Source organism: Bos taurus, chromosome 1 (assembly GCF_002263795.3).
Source record: "Bos taurus isolate L1 Dominette 01449 registration number 42190680 breed Hereford chromosome 1, ARS-UCD2.0, whole genome shotgun sequence".
In the NCBI taxonomy this organism is placed as follows: Eukaryota; Metazoa; Chordata; class Mammalia; order Artiodactyla; family Bovidae; genus Bos; species Bos taurus.
The window spans coordinates 67,573,271-67,595,939 of record NC_037328.1 but is presented as its reverse complement, the minus strand read 5'-3'; the positions used below and the strand labels follow the sequence as shown (position 1 = coordinate 67,595,939).

The following is a 22,669-nucleotide window of genomic DNA, read 5'->3' as shown; positions in this document are numbered from 1 at the left end:
AGTCCTGACTATCTAGCCTGGTAGTAAGCTGGGAAGTGTGAGTCCCCCAACTTTATTCTTTTTCAAGATTATTTTGACTATTCTTAGTTCCTTGCATTTCCATACGAATTTTAGGATCAGTTTGTCAATTTCTGCACATACACACAAAAGCTGGAATTTTCATAGAGACTTCACTGAAGCTGTGTATCAATTTAGGAGTATGAAATGAAAACGATACTGTCTTTGAATCCATGAACAAAGGACTACTTTATTTTCCATGAATTTAGGTCTTGTTTAATTTCTTCCTATGTTTGGTACTTTTCAGCATATGGGATTTTCTTTCTAACTGCAAACAGTAAAATACGTACGTGTCTGTCTTGTTTTGGCCAATAGTTGCTAGGATCTTCTTAATGTCCGTTTCAGACTGTCCATTGCTATTATTTAGAACACAAATGACTTTTCTATTTTGGTCTTGTACCCTACAACCTTGCTTGATGCATTAGTTTAACAGTTTTTTGGTGAATTCTTTAGGATTTTCTCTGTTGAGAAATGCATATGTATTTATAACTGTTATACCTTATATTGTTATAAGAATCAATAAAGTATATTGATTCTTTTATCATTATATAATGTCCTTTGTTTCTAGTAGCGGTTTCTATTTAAATTCCATTTTTATCAAAATAGCCATTTCCAGCTCTCTTTTGGTTGTCGTTTGCAATATATATATTTTTTCTTCCTTTTACTTTCAATCTACCTGTATCTTTGAATTTTGTTTTTTTAATCCAATTTTAAAATCTCTAACTTTTGAATGGAATGTTTCATCCATTCACATTAAAAAAAATGCATTCACATATGATGTAATTATTGAGACAGAAGATTTACACTTGCCATTTTTACTCATTTTGATATCCCTCATACTTTTTGCTCTATTCCTTATTTACTGCTATACTTACAATAAGTGAATACTGCAGTGTTTTCTTCAATATTTCACTATTTGAGTTATTTGCTTAGTGTCTGCTCTAGAATTTACCATATACATCTTAATTTATCAGAAACAGCTTCAGATTTATACTAACCTAATTCAAATGAGCTACAGAAAACATTAGTCTTAATGGCTTTATTCCCTTTCTCCTGTTTTTGTGGCATTGCTCTATGTGTATGTCTTTTAAAGACATTAAGAGGAAAAAGGACTGCAATTATATTTTTGCAGGTTTTTGTTAATATGAATTCTTATCATTTCTGGCTTTCTTCATTTACTCCTGTGGAATCAAATTACTACCTGGGGTATCAAATTATCATCTGGGGTCATTTCTTTAACCCAGTGGAGCTTTGCTACCATCTACCTTCTTTGTACTATAAAAACAGAAAATATATTACATTTCTATATGTCATAGGTAGCAAAATATATACATTGTTTTATTTTTTATTAATTTTTATTAGAGTACAGTTGATTTTCAAATTGAGGTGCTGGAGAAGACTCTTGAAAGCCCCTTGGTCAGCAAGGAGATCAAACCAATCAATCCTAAAGGAAATTAACCCTGAATAATCATTGGAAAGACTGACACTGAAGCTGAAGCTCCAATACTTTGGCCATCCGATGCGAACAGCCAACTCATTGGAAAAGACCCTGATGCTTGGAAAGATTGAAGGCAAAAGGAGAACAGGGTGGCAGACAATAAGATGATTGGGCAGCATCACTGATTTGAAGGATATGAACCTGGGCAAACTCTAGGAGATAGTGAGGGACAGGGAGGCCTGGGGTGCTGCAGTCCATGGGTTCGCAGAGTTTGACCCAGCTTAGCAACCGAGCAACAACTAGCTGCCTTACAATGTTGTGTTGGTTTCTTACTGTACAGCAAAGTTAATCAGCCATACATATACATATATCCACTCTTTTATAGATTTCCTTCCCATTTAAGTCACCACAGAGCACTGAGGAGAATTCCCTGTGCTCATTAACTATCTATTTTATATATAGTGGTGGTTTAGTGGCTAAGTCGTGTCCAACCCTTGCAAACCCATGGACTGTATGTAGCCTGCCAGGCTCTTCTGTCCACGGGATTATCCTGGCAAGAATACTAGAGTGGGTTGCCATTTCCTACTCCAGATTTTATACATAGTAGTGTACATACGTCAGTTCCAATCACCCAATTCTTCCCACTCTCTCTCTCTCCCATCCCTTGGTGGCCCATACATTTGTTCTCTATGTCAGTGTCTTTATTTCTGTTTTGCAAACAGGTTCATCTCTACCATTTTTCTAAATCCACATATAAAGTGCTGGTTACTGCTCCTCTGTCCATGGAATTTTCCAGACAAGAATACTGGAGTGGGTTGCCATTTCCTTCTCCAGGAGATCTTCCCAACCTAGGGATCGAATCCAGGTCTCCTGCATTGCAGGCAGATTCTTTACCATCTGAACCACCAGGAAAGCTGCAATATTATACAATATCTTTTTCTGAAATACTTCACCTGTTATGATAATCTCTAGGTCCATCCACATCTCTGCAAATGGCATTGTTTCATTCCTTTTTATGACCAAGCAATATTCTACTGTGTATACGTACAGGAGCAAGAATAAAGAAGCTATTCTTTATCCGTTCCTCTGTCAATGGACATTTGCATTGCCCGCTGTGCTGCAATGAACAATGGAGTACATGCATCCTTTAGAAATATGGTTTTCTCCAGATATACGCCCAGGAATGGGATTGCTGAGTCATATGATAGCTCTACTTTTAGTCTTTTAAGAAACCTCCATACTATTCTCCATAGTGGCTGTACCAATTTACACTCCTATTAACAGTGTAGGAAGGTTCCCTTTTCAGAATTTATTGTTTGTAGAATTTTTGATGATGGCCATGCTGACTGGTGTGAGGTGATACCTCATTGTAGTTTTGATTTGCATTTCTCTAATAATAATGTTGAGCATCCTTTTATGTGTCTGTTGGCCATCTGTATGTCTTCTTTGAAGAAATGTCTATTTAGGTCTTCCACACTTCTTTTGATTGGGTTGTTCATTTTCTTTCTATATTGATCTGCATGAGGTGTTTGTATATTTTGGAGATTAATCCCTGCTGTTGCTTCGTTGGCAAATATTTTCTCCCATGTGATGGTTGTCTTTTTGTTTTATGGTTTCCTTTGCCGTGTAAAGCTTTTAAATTTAATTAGGTCCCATTTGTTTATTTTTGTCTTTTTCCCCATCACTCTAGGCAGCAGATCAAAAAATATCTTGCTGTGATTTATGTCAGAGAATATTCTGTCTAATTTTCCTCTAAGAGTTTTATGGTATCCAGCATTTAGGTCTTTAATCCATTTTGAGTTTTGTGTGTGTGTATGGTATTAGGGAATGTTCTAATTTCATTCTTTTACATGCAGTTGTTCAGTTTTACCAGCACCATTTATTGAAGAGACTGTCTTTTTTCCATTGTATATTCTTGCCTCCTTTTTCATAAACAGAAATATCTTGCTTTCCTATACACTAATAATGAAAGATCAGAAATAGAGATTAAGGAAATAATCCCATTTACCATTGCATCAAAAAGAATAAAATACCTAGGAATAAACTGATCTAAGAAAGTAAAAGACCTGTACTCAGAAAACTATAAGATACTGATGAAAGAAGTGCAAGATAACAAAAATAGATGGAAAGATATACTGTGTTCTTGGATTGGCCACAGGTGGCCACAGGTGCATGGGTTTACCTCTGGCCTTTCTATCCTGTTACACTGATCTATATTTCTGTTCTTGTGCCAGTACCATATTGTTTTGATTACTGCAAATTTGTAGTATATTAGGAAGTCAGGGAGCCTGATTCCTCCAGCCCATTCTTCTTTCTCAAGATTGCTTTTGCTATTCAGAGTCTTTTTTGTTTCCATACAAATTGTAAAATTTTTTCTTTTAATTCTTTGAAAAATGCCCTTGAATAGCGATTGCATTAAATCTATAGATTGCTTTTGGGTAGTATAGTCATTTTGCCAATAGTGATTCTTCCAATCCAAGAACACTGTATATCTTTCCATCTATTTTTGTTTATCTTGAGTCTTTTCAAGTGAGTCAGTTCTTTGCATCAGGTGACCAAAGTATTGGAGTTTCAGCTTCAGCACCAATCCTTCCAATGAATATTCAGGACTGATTTCCTTAAGGATGGACTGGTTGGATCTCCTTGATGGACTGGTTGGATCTCCTTGCAGTCCAAGGGACTCTCAAGAGTCTTCTCCAACACCACAGTTCAAAAGCATCAATTCTTCAGTGCTCAGCTGTCTTTACAGTCCAACTCTCACATCCATACATGACTACTGGAAAAACCATAGCCTTGACTAGATGGACCTTTATTGGCAAAGTAATGTCTCTGCTTTTTAATATGCTATCTAGGTTGGTCATAACTTTCCTTCCAAGGAGTAAGTGTCTTTTAATTTCATGGCTGCAATCACCATCTGCAATGATTTTGGAGCCCCAAAAATAGTCTGTTGCTGTTTTCACAGTTTCCCCATCTATTTCCCATGAAGTGATGGGACCAGATGCCATGATCTTCGTTTTCTGAATGTTGAGTTTTAAGCCAACTTTTTCACTCTCCTCTTTCACTTTCATCAAGAGGCTTTTTAGTTCCTCTTTGCTTTCTGCCATAAGGGTGGTGTCATCTGCATACCTGAGGTTATTGATATTTCTCCTGGCAATCTTGATGCCAGCTTGTGCTTCCTCCAGCCCAGTGTTTCTCATGATGTACTCTGCATATAAGTTAAACAAGCAGGGGGACAATATACAGCCTTGACATATTCCTTTCCCTATTTGAAACCAGTCTGTTGTTCCATGTCCAGTTCTAACTGTTGCTTCCTGACCTGCATACAGATTTCTCAGGAGGCAGGTCAGGTGGTCTGGTATTCCTATATCTTTAAGAATTTTCCACAGTTTGTTGTGATCCACACAGTCAAAGGCTTTGGCATCATCAATAAAGCAGAAATAGATGTTTTTCTGGAACTCTCTTGCTTTTTCAATGATCCAACATATGTTGGCAATTTGATCTCTGGTTCCCCTGCCTCCAGTCCAGGTTCGATGCACGATACTGAATGCTTGGGGCTGGTGCACTGGGATGACCCAGAGGGAGGGTATGGGGAGGGAGGAGTGAGGAGGGTTCAGGATGGGGAACACAGGTATACCTGTGGCGGATTCATTTCGATATTTGGCAAAACTAATACAATATTGTAAAGTTTAAAAATAAAATAAAATTTTAAAAAAATAAATAAATAAAATAAAACCAGCTTGAACATCTAGAAGGTCACAGTTCAGGTACTACTGAAGCCTGGCTTGGAGAATTTTGAGCATTACTTTACTAGCGTGTGAGATGAATGCAATTGTGTGGTAGTGTGAGCATTCTTTGGCATTGCCTTTCTTTGGGATTGGAATGAAAACTGACGTTTTCCAGTCCTGTGGCCACTGCTGAGTTTTCCAAATTTGCTGACATATCGAGTGCAGCATTTTAACAGCATCATCTTTTAGGATTTGAAATAGTTCAACTGGAATTCCATCACCTCCACTAGCTTTGTTCGTAGTGATACTTCCTAAGGCCCACTTGACTTTGCATTCCAGGATGTCTGGCTCTAGGTGAGTGATCAAACCACTGTGATTATCTGGGTTGTGAAGATCTTTTTTGTACAGTTCTTTGGTGTATTCTTGCCACCTCTTCTTACTATCTTCTGCTTGTGTTAGCTCCATACCATCTGTCCTTTATTGTGCCCATCTTTGCATGAATAAATGAAGAGATGGAGCCAAAGCAAAACCAACACCCAGTTGTGGATGTGACTGGTGATAGAAGCAAAGACTGATACTGTAAAGAGCAATATTGCGTAGGATCCTGGAATGTTAGTTCCATGAATCAAGGCAAATTGGAAGTGGTCAAACAGGAGATGGCAAGAGTGAATGTCGACATTTTAGGAATCAGTGAACTAAAATGGACTGGAATGGGTGAATTTAACTCAGATAACCATTTTATCTATTACTGTAGGCAAGAATCCCTTAGAAGAAATAGAGTAGCCATCATAGTCAACAAAAGATCCCGAAATGCAGTACTTGGATACAATCTCAAAAACAACAGGATGATCTCTGTTCATTTCCAAGGCAAACCATTCAATATCACGGTAATCCAAGTCTATGCCCCAACCAGTAATGCTGAAGAAGCTGAAGTTGAATGGTTCTATGAAGACCTATAAGACCTTCTAGAACTAACACCCAAAAAAGATGTCCTTTTCATTATAGGGGCCTGGAATGCAAAAGTAGGAAGTCAAGAAACACCTGGAGTATCAGGCAAATTTGATCTTGGAGTACAGAATGAAGCAGGGCAAAGGCTAATGTAGTTTTGTCAAGAGAATGCACTTGTCATAGCAAACACCCTCTTCCAACAACACAAGAGGTTTGTCATATATGGTTTTATTATGTTGAGGCAGGTTGCCTCTAAGCCTACTTTCTGGAGAGCTTTCATCACAAATGTTTGTTGAACTTTGTCAAAAGCTTTTTCCGCCATCTATTGAGATTATATATATATATACATATATAGCTTTATAATATTGCTTTTAACTGACTTAGAAAAGAAGAAAATACATTTTATTGTCTAACTACCTTTATGATTGCTCTTTGCTTTTTTTTCTTTCAGTATGGATTCAAATTATTGTCTGGGTCTTGCTTTCAAATATGAAGAACTTGCATCAGTATTTCTTTAAGGTGAGTCCACCAGTAACAAATTCTCTCATCTTCTGCTTATCTGCAAATATCTTTATTTCACCTTCATTTTTGAAAGACAGCCTTGCTATATATAGGATTCTTGGTTGAGTTTTTGTTTCCCTTTGAGTTTTTTGAGCATATTATCCCATCACCTTCTTGTCCCCACTGTTTCTGTTGAGAAGGCAGTTGTTAATTTTGTTGTGGTTAACCCTGCAAATGACAAATTGTTTTTCTCTTGCTGTTTTAAAATTTTTTCCTTGTCTTTCAGCATTTTTAATGATTCATCTATTTGTGACTCTCTTGCATGTATCCTGTTTGGAATTCCTTGAACTTCCTGGAGGAGCAGATTAACATATTTGACTAAGTGGAAACTTTTCAGCTTTTATTTCTTCAATGCTTCTTCTGCTCCCCTCTCTCTCCTTTCCTTCTGGTTCTCCCATCATGCATATGTTAGTGTGCTTAATAGGGCCCCATATTTTTCTGAAGTTCTGTTCATTTTTCTTCATTTTTCTCTCTGTTCTTTGGACTACATAATCTCTATTGATCTTTTTTCTGCCTGTTCAAATCTACTGTTGAGCCCAACTAGCAAGTTTTTTATTTCAGCTGTATTTGTCAATTCCAGAATTTCCACTTGGTTCCTTTACTTTAAAATTTCTTTCTTTTATTAATACTGTCTATTTGATGTGACATCACCATCATATTCTTTAATCATGGCCTCCTTTAGTTCTTTGAAGAAAATTATAATGGCTACTTTGAAGTCTTTGTCTGTTAAATCTGACATCAGATCATTCTCACAGGCAGTTTCTATTGCCTGCCTTCCCTACCATACCCCGTTTCCAGTGTATGAATTATACTTTCCTTTTCTTTTGAATGTCTTGTAATTGTTTTCATTGGAAACTAGGCATTTTAGAAACTATATTTTAACAACTCTGGGTACTGAGCCACCTCCTCTCCCCCAGGGTTTGTTACTATTATTTGTTTGTTTACTTGTTTTCTGACTAGCTGGATTATTTTAGTGAAATCTGCTTCCTCTCTCTCCCATAATTTGTATTAATCAAACCAAACATGAAACGTTGTGTTCAACCTTGAATGCCACATCTGAAGAATACTAACAAACGTAAGCATATAAAGAGGAAGCTTCCAGGATGAGGAGGGTTTCAAAATACAATAGACAAAAAGGGTGAGGAAATTGGGGATATTTTACATGAAGTCAATCAGACTAACAGGATAAAAAGGACACAAAGCTGCTGATTTCAAAGTTGTGGTACAGCCGAAGCCAGGGAGGGAGAGGTCACAGAACTTAGACAAATGTAGGCATTATAGGGAACAGATTTTAGCTCAAAAATACAAGAAAGAATTTTTAAAATAAGCAATTCAACAGTGGCATATACTACCTTATAAAATAACAAGGGTTTTACTTTTAAGCAGAAATTTTCAACATGTCGTAACTGTTGAGAATGACACTCCTTGTTTGAGAGGGACGTCTGAGTAGATGATCATATTTCCCATGACAGTCAAGAACCTTGACCTCAAATGTAGTCATTTTTACACAATGCAAAGCACTTTACATGCCTATAGGTATACATTGCAAATAAACATTTTCTTTTCAAGAAAAATGTGTACAAAGAAACCTTCTTAAATGTTTCTCTAGCAAACAGTTCCTTTGAGATTGCTGTTTAAAAGTATTTTTCTGATCAGACATATATCTGAGAGATAACTATATAAAACATTGGGGGAAATGATTAATTACTTTGAGCTTTACATTCTCTCATGTACTTGCTTTAAAATTTTAGAATAAATTAATTCATTTTTTAAGAGTCCCTCAGTTCTTAGAAAATACTTTTTTAATGAAGTAATTGAGATCCAGAACTCACCAGAAGAAATCTTACCAGCACCTTTATAGTCAACAGAAAATGCAGATGTGACTCCATTGGCTGACCCCAGCTCACCCATGGAAATTTGATAAGGGGGCCTCAGCTTGATTTCCATCTGCATGTCAGACAGATTTATCTTTGTTGAAAGAGACCTGGGATTATTATATCGCTGCTTGGTCCTCTGAATGAAGTTATCTATGTAAAATAAAAAATAAATTTCCTTGCAGTCATTTGTTAATTAAATCATTTGAAAGTGTGATGTTTACAGACAGTAAATTTGGTGATAAACAGTTTGTTATCCTAAATGTCCAACCTGTCATGGAATGCCCTAATATTATTTGTGTTTAATGGTTAATATATCCTGGCATCATCAGTTTTTCTCACTAGAAATTATACTCTAGAAACTAGTAATTATAAATAAACTAAGGATTTAATATCACATGGTTGTGAGAATACTTCTACAATTATATCCACTTCAAGGAATTACTCTGAACCTCTGAAAAAAAAAAAAAGAAAACAGCTCCCTTTAAATTTAAACCAAAGCCTTAATTTGTACAGGGATTCAGATCTCATAAAGTATTGCCTGTAAGTATTACCAGTTGTAAGTACCTTAAAACATACACTGTAAATTGCATGTTCATATAAATCTGTTTTCTTATTTATTGCTTATACCATTAGAACATATGCTTTAAAGAACACATTTAATGAAATCAATAAAAAACATTTCCTAAATTTCTCCCAATTTTATTTCCACTATTTGCATCTTGAATTTACCCTTTTTGCCCCTTCTGCATCAGGAGTCAAGCAAACTAATGTCCACAGGCCAAATCTAGCCTGTTGATTCTATTTGTGAATAAAATGTTAATGGAATATAAGTATACTCATTCATTTATGCATTGCCTATGGCTGGTTTTCAAGCTATAATAGCAAGGGCTGAGACTGAGAAAATAATCCTTAAAGCCTAAATTTGTACTATCTGGTCCTTTACAATAAATGTTTGCCAACTTCTGTTCTACATTAAGCAGTCTAAAAATACTATCACATAAACACAAAGCTCTGAATCTCTAGCTTATAAATTTCTCACTGAGAAATTATCTTCTGGGATTAATTCTTTGAACCAATAATCATGATCCTCTACAGGGTTCAAACAGAACCTTTACTAATTGGCATTCAAGTGAAGAAGTTGCCATAATTTATAGACTGTCAAACTATTCTGTCAAAAGCAAGTTAGTAGAATTTTCTGAGTTTTCTCTCTGTCCCTTAGTATTAGATGAAAAATCATTTATGACTGAATAGAGACAGGATAATGAAAAGGGAAAAAAAAAAATCAGGCCCTTACCAAATTCAATGAAACAGTACGGTCTGACAGCAGTATTTGTCTTCATCATGTTATAAGTAGTAATGAACTCCTTCTGAAGCTCATCCAGGAAAGAGAAGGCCAGAACATTTGGGTAATTTTCAGTGCACAACATCATGTAGCTCACTCCCATAGAGCTAATAAAACTACAGTGTAAAAAACATCGGATTTAAAATTTCAAATTAAATCAAGGTAATTCGTTACTTCACAAGACTGGCTCTATATACCATACTCTGCTGCTACAGAGGCATTGATGTTACTAACACTTATTAAATATTTTAGCAAAAAATTAAAGGAATTGAAATATAATGCTAGTTTCAGTTGCGGTTTAAAAACAATAGACAAAAAAGTGAATGTATTCACTTTGCTGTATAGCAGAAACTAACACAACATTGTAAATCAACTATACTCAAATTAAGATTCATTTTTAAAAAGTGGAGAGGGACATATACTGTGATTCAAACACTTCAGTTACTTATCACTTGGGGTAGAAAGCAGGAAAGACTGCAGATAAATAAGGGTCACAGATAGTTTAACATTTCAATCGTTCAACCTAGAGGAATTTAACACTATTTGAATCAAGAACTTTTTAGAGGTTCTGATGAAAGTTATGGACACTCTTTGCAGAAACAACACAGAATTTGGCAGACAGTTTCAAGGTGATAACTGACCTCCTAAAGTTATCCACTGACTCCAAAATCAAATCCTCTACTTCACAAAATGAATTATGTATCAGTGGGGGAAAAAGAGAATTTATGAGTTCATAACAACAAATAAAAGGGAAGAAAGGAAGACTCTCGTTCACAGCAGAATGCTGAATACCACCTGGTACATGTGGAGATAGTGGTAGAACTGGAAAACTTAGCACTTTGCAGCCTACACAGTAAAGACTGAATCCATTTATAAACAGTGGATGCTAAATCTAGGTAGGTACTTTGGTAAGGAGCAGGAAATTGTGCATGGCTTTAAAATGTCTTCTCATGGATTGCTTATTGGCTGCAGGGGAATTCTATTGTATTTATAAAACAGTAGAAACTAGACAACACCTTAACCAAGTACTCTAATATGGCCTTGCCATGCCTCCAGATGTGATCCTCAGTCAGACATATCAGTTCTGGCTGAGAATGCATAATCTGAATCTAATCATGAAGGAACACCAGAATAATCAACATTCTATTTCCTTTAAAAGGGTGTGGGGTGGGGAGCTATATTCTTCAGAAAACTCAATGTTGTAAAAAAAAAAAAAAAAGAAAGAAAGAAAGAAAGGCTTTGGAAACGTTTCTGATCACAGGAGGTTAAAGAGACACAACTAAATGCAATACCTAACCCTAGTCTGGGAGGCCTGGCGTGCTGCTATTCATGGGGTCGCGAAGTCGGACACGACTGAGCGACTGAACTGAACTGAACTGAACCCTAGTCTGGATCCTGTGTTACAGAAGGGGAAAAGTTCTACAGAGGACATTCCTTGGTCAACTGACAAAAACAGAAAACAGGCAGTACAGTAGTTTAGGTAAAACTATGGTATCCGTATTAAATATACTAGTTCTGATAACTGTACTACAATTAAGTCTAGGAATATCTCTAACCTTAGAAAATACACTCTGAAGTAGTTAGGAATAAAAGGGTATGGTATTTTTGTTTCTCTCAAATGGTTTGGACAAAAATAAATCAGATAGATGAAACAATAAAGTAAATGGGGTAAAATGTTAACAAAATGTGACTCTGGGTTCAAGTATTATTTGTAATTTTCATACTTGTACAACTTTTCTGAAAGTTTGAAATTATTTCTAAATAAGTTAAAATTTAAAACAAAAATGTTTAAATTAACCATCTTCTATTGGAAAAAAAATTTCTGAAACAAAGTATACATTGCCCTATAACATGCATAGGATGGGACAGAAATTGATGGTTTTTAATGAGTCATTAAACGTTCTTGCATGGTATTGTCAACACAGTTCTGGTCTAGATCAAGGGAAGCAAACAGCGTACAGGCTGTAACCTCGCCACTCCCATGCCAGACACTGCTAATCTGTCACAGCAATTTTTACTACCGAACCCTGATCCACATCAGAGTCCTTCTCTCTCCCTTTTTCTCTACTATTATAGAAGCAGAATTTATTTATTAATATCATTTTAAATTTAACTTTTAAAATATTCACATGACTCAAATTTTAAAAGAATGAAAAATGAAAGGAAATATATACTTGAAGTATTTTATCCCCACCGCTGCTCTCAGATACTCAGTTCTCTGTCCCTCAAGCAACTCATGTTACTATTAATTTCATATGCATCCTTCCAGTGAGAGTTATGCATATGAAAACAAATATACATCTATCTTTTTTAAAAGACCACCCAAGGCAGCCAAATGATGTGGGGTTGGCACCTATTCATCATCTATTATTAACAGTGTGAGATATACTACTAGGGAAACTGTGCTGATCTTGTGCTTCTGGAATAACCTGAAATTCCTTTCTGAAGTTCCACTTAACATAAAGCCATTTGACGCAATGTTTTTCAAGCTGCAAGTTGGCACCCCTCCCCAGTAGACCATAAAATTAATGAATTACACACAGCATTTTCTTAAAAACTGAAATAGAATATTACAGAAAATGCTGGAATGCAATTGTTTCATAAAACTTTGGTTTATCCTATTTGTATGCTAAGTGACAGTCACAAAGTAAAATGTATCTCTTCTTACGGGTCACAGTCAAAAAAGTTTAACCATAATGTACTGTACTTTTCTACAAAATTGTCAAGTAAATTGAAAAATCAAAGTATGATTTTCCCAAATACTTTTCCCTGTCCAAAAAAATCTTCACTGTCACTATCAAAATTCTTCAACATGTTGTTAGCATTCAAATATATCTCACAATAACTTGAATTGCGATAGAACAAAATTGGTGATTAGCTTCTAAACACTTGGAACTTTCAAGTAGCTGCTGAGGCGTTACTTCACTATCCTTCAATAATATGATGGAAGCTTTTACACTCCAGCTTTTGTGCTATAACAGGGTTTTACTATACTTCCATATTAATAACAGAGTGAACCATAGACACCTACATGTGTTTATCCCAAATGGTTTCTCTTGCTTGCACTCAATTTACCTGGCAAATTATTTGTGAAATAAAAAAAGTCCTGTTTTTAAGATGGTATATTAATGTTTTCAAGTCTTTATTACAAAGTCTTTATTTTATTATAAATGCTAGATATTCTCCAAAAATGCTATTGACTTTTCATAGTGAATTTACCCTTACAATGCTATATTTTTTTGAAATGCAAAGCTGGTTTTCCAAAATTAGATACAACTCTGTTATCAAAGGTTCTACTTTTTCATATCACTGGGACAAACTGAGACTCCTACCATGGCACTGAGGACAACTTGCAATGAAATAGTCTAAAGCCACTAGAGGCAAGCAAGTCTGTGCAGGCTTTAGCCTGTCCATCAAGCTCATTTGGCTCACTTGTTACAGACAATCTGGCTGTTGTTCTTCTGCCTTGATGAGGAGGAAGAAGAGAAGTAGTAGTAACAGTAATAGTACGGTTTAATAATAGTAATGGTAATAGCAGGTACGATTTACTGATCACTTGGAATGAACCAGGCCCTTTGCTAAGTATTTTACATATTTTATCTAATTTCATTCTTACTTTATGTAAATAAAGCACATGTTATCTATCTTCACGTAATTAACCCAGTTTATACTTACCTATTTGTATGTTTGTTCTCATGTCTCTCTCACTAATATTTATGCTCCATGAGAGCAGAGATGATTCTTTACAGTTCACCACTGTATTCTTAATATCTAGAATATTATGTCCAGTACACAATAAGTGCTCAATAAATTTGTAAATAAATAAGTGCATAGATGGCATCATTCATTTATTCATTTATACCTAGTTGGTTTAGATACTATGCACAGATAATTGCACAGCTCAGTGGCATCTACACCAAGAAGCTAAATAAACACCTGACTAATGACAGAAGGGAGTAGAACTTCACATACTCTTCCAGGTCATTGTTCCCAGAAGGCCTGAGTTCAAATCACTAAGTCTTCAACATCCCCCTATTTAAAAGACAGCTGTGCTCAGAGATCATGTAGAACTACTCACCTGTGCCCTGAGTACCCCCAGATGGTTATAAAGGGCTAACAAGCTTGTCGGCTTTCCTCATACCACAGTCATTACTAATCCTCACAACAACAACAAAAAGTCCTCTTTTCTCCACCTTGAGCACAATTCTTAAATTGCCACTGTTTTTTTCCTACTTCACTTTAATTTCCTTTTCCTTTTTTATTTCCTTCCACTTCTGGACTTTGGGATCCATGGGATTTGATCTCTATAGCTATTGCCTTCCTTCTGACCCAGGAATTTATCTAACCTCATTACATCTTTGGTTCCTCTCCATGGCACATATACTAGAAACTTCTTTAGGGAATCCAAGGTCAAGAGTGTCTGGGACAAATAAGGCTGGCTGAAGTTCCAACTACAGATAAGGAGGCTTTACCACTTTCAGTCATTTTGTTTAAAAGCTAATTTTAACATGTATCCAAGCAGGCCACACCTCAAGTGATTCCTAAAGTCCAACAAAATGAATAAGTGGTTTTAGACATTAAACTTTTCCTAGTACCTAATTTTATTTATTAAATGCCAAAAAAATTTTTTTAGACATCACCAATTAAACATCAACATTATTAGGACTTGCTGGCTTGTTGTACCAAACTAAAATGATAAGTGAAGACTATGATCTTTCTCACAGCAAATAATAAAGCACCCAGTGCATATCCAGCATTCTACTCTACAAGCTTTAATGTCAAAGACCAAATGCCTGCCCACCAGGAACCTGTAGTTAGGTACTGGGAATATACTTAAAATGATATACAAAACAAGATTAAAGAAACAAAACTGAACTTTTTAGCATGCTAAATGAAAAAGTAATTGAAATAGCAATAATATTTGTATTACATATAGTTTTCAGCCACAGGACTGGAGAAGGTCAGTTTTCATTCCAACCCTAAAGAAAGGCAATGCCAAAGAATGTTCAAACTACTGCACAATTGCACTCATCTCACACGCTAGCAAAGTAATGGTCAAAATTCTCCAAGCCAGGCTTCAACAGTACGTGAACCATGAACTTCCAGATGTTCAACATGGATTTAGAAAAGGCAAAGGATCAAATTGCCAACATCTGTTGGATCATAGAAAAAGCAACAGAATTCCAGAAAAATATCTACTTCTGCTTTATTGACTACACTAAAGCCTTTGACTGTGTAGATCACAAGAAACTGTGGAAAATTCTTAAAGAGATGGGAATACCAGACCACCTGACCTGCCTCTTGAGAAATCTGTATGCAGATCAGGAAGCAACAGTTAGAACAGGACATGGAACAACAGACTGGTTCCAAATCGGGAAAGGAGTACATCAAGGCTGTATTTTGTCATCCTGCTTATTTAACTTACGTGCAGAGTACATCATGCGAAATACCAGGCTGGATGAAGCACAAGCTGGAATCAAGATTGCCAGGAGAAATATCAATAACCTCAATACGCAGATGACACTACCCTAATGGCAGAAAGCAAAGAAGAACTAAAGAGCCTCTTGATCAAAGTGAAAGAGGAGAGTGAAAAAGTTGGCTTAAAACTCAACATTTAAAAAACTAAGATCATAGCATCTGGTCCAATTACTTCATGGTCAATAGATGGGGAAACAGTGGAAACAGTGACAAACTTTATTTTGAGGGGCTCCAAAATCACTGCAGATGAAATTAATCACAAAATTCATGGCAAAATCACAGCCATGAAATTAAAAGACGCTTGCTCCTTGGAAGAAAAGCTATGACCAACCTAGACAGCATACTAAAAAGAAGAGACATTACTTTGCCAACAAAGGTTTGTTTAGTCAAAGCTATGGCTTTTTGAGTAGTCACGTATGGATGTGAGAGTTGGACCATAAAGAAAGCTGAGTGCCAAAGAATTGATGCTTTTGAACTGTGGTGTTGGAGAAGACTCTCAAGAGTCCCTTGGACTGCAAGGAGATCCAACCAGTCCATCCTAAAGGAAATCAGTCCTGAATATTCATTGGAAGGACTGATGCTGAGGCTGAAACTCCAATAATTTGGCTATCTGATACGAAGAACTGACTCATTGGAAAAGACCCTGACACTGGGAAAGATTGAAGGTAGGAGGAGAAGGGGAAGACAGAGGATGAGATGGTTGGATGGCATCACCAACTTGATGGACATGAGTTTGAGAAAGCTCCAGGAGCTGGTGAGGAACAGGAAAGCCTGGCGTGCTGCGGCCATGGGGTCGCAAAGAGTCATACAGGACTGAGCGACAGAACTGAACTGAACTGATAATTTTCATTCTGCAATTGTATCATTGCACATAGAAAATCTGCTCATCCTTTGTAGCCATGTTTACCAAGTAAACAGCTTTTCTGGGTGAAGAAAAGTTCTCCAGTTGGACATGAAATCTCTAATCTACTCCTAAGAAAAAAAACTTCAAACTGCATTCCATTTCCTAAAATAATGATTTTAAAGTTTTAAACATAAAAAATGGTTTGATGTTATGAAATTGAGTATACCTTATGAATTTGTTATCACCAAATATATATGGTAAGAAACAAAGTGAAAATAAGACTTTACCACCAGAGGGACCATACAGTGACAGTACGATGACAAGAACCAGAAAGAGAACTAAGTAACAATGAGCGTCTGCCATGCTCCACATTCTATCAGGAATTTCATATTTTCTCATTTATTCCTCTCTTACGTAGCCAACCTTTAATTATCCTCCAATGGTGAAGAGCTAAATCATAAATACATTATCCCATAAATAAAAGACCCATTTTCATTACTAACTTAAACCTCATTATATAAGAAAATATGTATTAATATGTAATATGTCAGGTGATAGCAACTTATAACAGTAAGCTAAAGAAGAAGTGGGCTTTCCTGGTGGCTCAGTGGTAAAGAATCCACCTGACAATGCAGGAGACAGGTTCAATCTCTGGGTCAGGAAGATCCCCTGGAGAAAGTAAGTGAAAGCATTAGACACTCAGTCGTGTCTGACTCTTTGTGATCCTATGGACTGTAAATTGCTAAGCTCCTCTATCCATGGAATTCCCCATGCAAAAATACTGGAGTGGGTTGCTATTCCCTTCTTGGATCTTGCTGATCCAGGGGGTCATCTTGCAAGTCTATGGGGTCACAGAAGAGTTGGACACGACTTAGCAACTAAACAAAAAGAAAAGGAGAATCAGATGATTTTAAGTGACTGAAGATGATTACACCATCAGAACCCTGGATACAAACTTTGCCTTTGACAGCTTTCATTTTCTTTTTCTGCAAAGTTAATCTATCTCCTGATTTACCTGTTCCCATTAACCCTATTCCTTTACACCTTCACATTCCAGGGAATAAAGATCCTAACTTCTTTTAGATAACCAACCATTGACAGCCTCTTATTTGCCTGTTAGCTGTATTTCAGAGGTTTACTACACCTACAAAAACTGCATTGTAAGAATAACTAGATTTCTAGATCAGTTCATAAGAGCCTATTTAACATACATGGAGCTGAAAAGCTGTGGATCTTACCATAATAAACAATAGAAAAGTAATACGATGCTAGTAATGAGACAAAACACAGGTTATCTTCTTCCCCCAAGTGGCTTGGTAACTACTGGTGGGTTGCATTACCCTGGTACATCCCCCGCCCCCACCAAACACCTCGTCTCCAGTGTTTTCTCATCAATTTTAGACTTCATATATACTCTATTCCTCATTGTTTTTCAACCAAAAAAAGGGAGGAGGGATAGTTTCACTTAACACTCTTCCCTAGTTAATTTCATAAAATGAAAAGAATTAGGAAGGCGCTTTGTCAGCAAAGAGGCTAAGGGTAAAGAGAGGTAACTCCCTCTTTTACCAGAGATTAACGTGAATAAAAAAAAGAAAAAGAAAGAAAGTGAAGTCGCTCAGTAGTGTCCAACTCTTTGTGACTCCATGGACTGTAGCCTACCAGGCTTCTCCGTCCATGGGATTTTCCAGGCAAGAGTACTGGAGTGGGTTGCCATTTCCTTCTCCAGGGGATCTTCCTGACCCAGGGATCAAACCTGGGTCTCCCGCATTGCAGGCAGACGCTTTACCCTCTGAACCACCCTACAGACTGTACGTCAGATATACGATTTATTAGCTCTGTGTCTTTGAATAAGTTTCTTTACACCCCTAAGTCTCAGTCCCCTCATCTGTACAATAGGAGTGGTAGTACTATAACAGCTATCTGCCCAGCATCCCTTCACCTCTTTCCTTTGGGGAACTACCTCCAGCCCCACTACCTATTCCATATGGCTTTGATAAAGCTCCCCACCAACTAGATGGGTATGTACCAGGTCAGGACAACTAAGAGTACCTCCAAGCACAAAGTTAGTCCAGAAATGGGCCATGACACAACAAGGCCAATTGAGGTCCTTTTCTTGAAACATGGAGGGGGCAGGGTTGCCCAGCTGTAATGAAGTAAGCCTGAAGCTACCATACAGTGTTTTCCAATATGTGCAGAACATCTATCTGCAAAAGAAAAGACTGAAGAAATGAGAGAAGAATTCCTGGTAACATGTAAGTCCCTGGCTCCACCCAACTAGGAATCTGGCCTATCCTTCAGAATACCCTTTTTTGCTTAAGCAAGTGTGAGTTGTGTTTTTGCCCTTGACAATGGGGAAAAGTTCTATTTAATAGCCATTCACAGAGTAGCTGCAAAATTTAATGAAAAGCACAGTAAGTCCCCTACATACAAACCTTCAAGTTGCAAACTTTCAAAGATGCAAACGTGTTTGCATGTCTAATCACGTAAGTTAGTTCACACGTCTGGCACACAATGTCACGTGCATGCATCCTCTACAAGTGGGTCGGCTTTTGTGTAGTTTAGAGTACAGTATTATAGTATCTTTACTTCAAGCTGAGGATGTCCAGAAGCAAGCATAAAAGCAGTGGTATATAGCTGATTGTGTTAGCTGGGTACCTAGGCTAACTTTACTGGACTTACAAACATGCTCTCAGAATGAAACTCATTCACGTGTAGGGGAGCTACTGTAACTAACGCGCCTGGCAACTGCAGGTACTTACTAACTGGTTCATTGATGAAGTTGTTACTCCTATAATCAGAAAGTACAACCAAAATATGAAAGGAATCCCGGAAATAAAAACAAAAAGGTAGATAAGTCTAAGACAGCATTCCTGGTTGGTAGCAGCAGTTTGGGGACAAATATGAAGAAAGTGACTCCACAGGTAAGGAGAGAACCTATGAAGTTCACAGCCAATATCAGACTTCAAATGAATTTGCTATGAAAGAACTAAGGAATTTCACTTCTTGCACTAAACTCACCTCAGAGTATGACTGACTTTCCAAAGGTTTGTCTTTTCATGAGATCAGTGTCTCAATGTTTAAAGAGATTTCAAAATGTACAACTATACTTTTTAAACACCTAAAGCCAATTTCAAAGTTTCGAGATTTCATAAAATACAACTTAATTTCCATATGGTTAATAATTATTGTGTGAGTCACTGTTGTTCCCTAAGTAGTAATATAAGTTTATCTATTAAACACTATAATTTAAGGAAGGTATCCTTCAATTAATAAAACAGATGAATTCCTTAAAATTTTATACAGAGAATTATACTATCACTATGCAATGGGAAAAGAAATCACAAAACTGGGTTATACACTCTCCACCCCACCCTGATCAGTCAAGTTGAAGAATTAAAAGAAAATGAAGACTTAACTCCACTGCACTCTGACTGCTGCCATACTGCACAACCACCCCTTATGTAGCAGCTACTATGATATGTGCATGGCACTGTGTCACCACAAGCCAGGCTCCACAGAACGTGCACCATTAGCTGAACTGCATTATTCAGGTACTACAATCTGTTGAAATTTATCTTTTATCCAATACATAGGGGGAGGAAATTAAAATAATTTTCTCTATTTTAAATGTTACTCACCTTCTTTTTTTCTTAAAACTTTGAACTTCCTCTACCTATTCAACTAGAATCTAAGGTGAGGTACCATCTGATTTAGCACATTATTTGACACTTAGTTTGGCTTCTCAGGGGCATTCTGCAAAGAGCACTTCAATTTCTGTACAGATCTAAAAACCACAATGCTTAAAGGTAAGGAATCAAAAATAATACAAGCCAGGGCAGGTCAATTATCTCAGTGAGTTACAACCTAGTTTTAGAGAGTGGATATAGAAATTCTAAAAAATATTAATAAAAAAAAATGCTGAAAAGGTCAGTCAACAAGTTCTACAGGCAATCTGTGAAGGGAGTGAGGTTACTAGAGAAATCAAACGGTAGTAATGAGGCAGGTGACTCAAAAGACACAGGCTATAGGCGGAGCTTTGAAAGAAAGAGAAGTATTTAGAAATACGGCTAAGAAAGTGCAGAGTGTTGCCAGTTTCACGTTGTGCTGCAACTACTACTATAGATCTTTGGGTTTTACCTGGCAAACTCATGGTGGTTAGAAAAAGAGGTGTCATGTGAGAATTTTAAATATGTCGGGTAACACAGCAATTTCCAATTTTATGTATTTCAGGCTAAATTTGTTGTCATACTGTATAAAAACCTCAATGAACTAGAAACCAACTAACAAGACTTCTAATCAGTGAAAGAAAATATATGAAATCCAGGCTGTTAGGAACTAGAACTAAAAATTCTCTGTTATTAAAACCTTTCTTAAAACTTGGCTATAAAAATACACAAAGAGGTTTTTCTATATGTGGTTCTGGGGGCCAGGTAACATATTTATTCCTTTAGACATTTCTAAATTATATTCTTAGATCAGGCTGATTAGACCTCTGCTGATTCACCTGACTCCTAAACTCGCTAATAAATTGCTTTTTGCATCAAGCTATTTGCTTACACTAAGGAATATTATAAGAAAAATCATAAAAAGCTCATGGTATGGCTGCTGGAAGAATACTACCCAAATTCTGTCTCTCTTTATGTACATCAGGTTTCAATAACATGAGAAGCAATGTTTTTACGCAATGGAACCTGTGAATCCCATAAATGACCCATTATCCCCCTTTGTTTTGGCCTCAAAGAAGTTCAGAACAATGTTTGTAGCCTTTTTCTAAAAAAATTAATGGACTATGTAGCTTGCATCTCTAGAAGGATACGTTACTTCAGTTTATTACTCTATCTTTATTTTTTCTTTCATATGATTCTTTTACCTGTACTCTTGAATTTTTTTTAATTGCCTCACATCCTTTGTGGAATAACATGGGTGCAAATAAATAATACAAAATCTAGAATTCACAACAATTAAACAGCATTGAGCACTGGAAGAATGCTAAAATTTCACCACATTCTACTCTCCTTTTAAGCCAACAAGGTAGAGGAACAAAAAACATTTGCAAACAAGCATTTGGTTTCTTTAGAGTCCAGGATATCTGCCAGAATTAATACATATTCAAACCAATCTGTCTTGGCAATATACAACAACTGGAACTCAGGATGATAAACCCAGGGCACTAAAAGAGCCTATGAAATATTGTAAGGTTTCAGGCTTTTTCTTCAAAATATAGAAGTAGACTAAGATATCATTTTAGATATATTTTAACCACCATGACCACCACATTTTCTAGCTAAAACTCTAAGAAAGACCAAGTAAAGACAATGCTCATTATCCCAGGTAACCCAAGCAAATATGGACCTTCTTTAAGGTTCTCTTCTGGGCCTCTCTGAAACTCAGTGGGCATGTCTACCCACACAGTTTCAGTTTCTATGTAAATAACAAAAAAATCTCTCTACCACTTCAACTGAATGCCTTGTTATAACCTCAAGTAAAATGATCAAAATGGAGCTTCACTGTGTCCCTCTTCTTCCTCACCACATAAGCAACCCTTTTCAAAGATCTCATTTTGTCCTATTCCAAGTCAACTTCGTCCCTTTCTTCTCTTCCTCTCTGATATTCTATCTTATCAGGCTTAACCATTTCTTCTTCTGAAGTATCTTTCTGGTTGGCATTTTCTTTTTCATTTGCACTTTTATGTTACTAGTTCAGGCCCTAATTACAAGTTGACTTCTCTCCTCTGCTCAGACTTTCCATTTCACCTTATATTTCACTGTCTCAGCATTGTTTTTTATAAAGCCATTTTCCTCAAACTTGCAATAAGTTTCCTAAACTTATTACATCATCAAAGTGACATCCCTAGACCTGAACTTTCAGGGAAATCTAGGATATGGCCCCATACTAATTATCTCACATTTCCCATAACTATCCCTAAATCACCATTCACTACTCCAGGCCAGGTTAATGCACCTACCACACTTTGATCTTCATCCCCAGCATTCATAAGACTGTCGTCTTTCATGTCTTCTAGATCTCTGTTCAAATGTCACCCTCTCAGAGAGGCCCTTGACCACCAAAAAGTCACTATCCCTCTGCTCATTATTTATTGGGCACTACGTCAATAAATAATAATGATGAGCACTATCTCCTATCACTAGGATATAAATCTTGTAAGTTCTTTGAGGGCTGCTATTGGGTATGATTTTTTTATATTTCCCATGAAAGTTTTCCTGGACATGTAAGAACACCAATAAATACCTAATGATCAGTTTACAAGACAGAATATCTGCAATCTGTAAAAATATAAAATTTACTAAAGCCAGACATAAACACAGAGAAACTACAAAAACGGTAATGACATAATAAATATTATTTAGTATAAGTTCAGAATCACATCATTTTTGACTT

The 22,669-nt window shown here is 36.5% G+C and overlaps 1 protein-coding gene across 5 annotated transcripts in view; it reads right to left on the bottom strand.

Moving 5' to 3' along the window:
• SEC22A (SEC22 homolog A, vesicle trafficking protein) overlaps positions 1-22,669 on the bottom strand; it is an 82,032-nt gene that overhangs the window by 41,515 nt on the left and 17,848 nt on the right. For all 5 annotated transcript variants that reach the window (XM_059885078.1, XM_059885074.1, XM_024990015.2 and 2 more), the window contains 2 exon segments: positions 9,901-10,064; positions 8,562-8,756 (listed from right to left, as the gene is read on the bottom strand). In XM_059885078.1, the coding sequence (XP_059741061.1) occupies positions 8,562-8,756; positions 9,901-10,064 (359 nt within the window).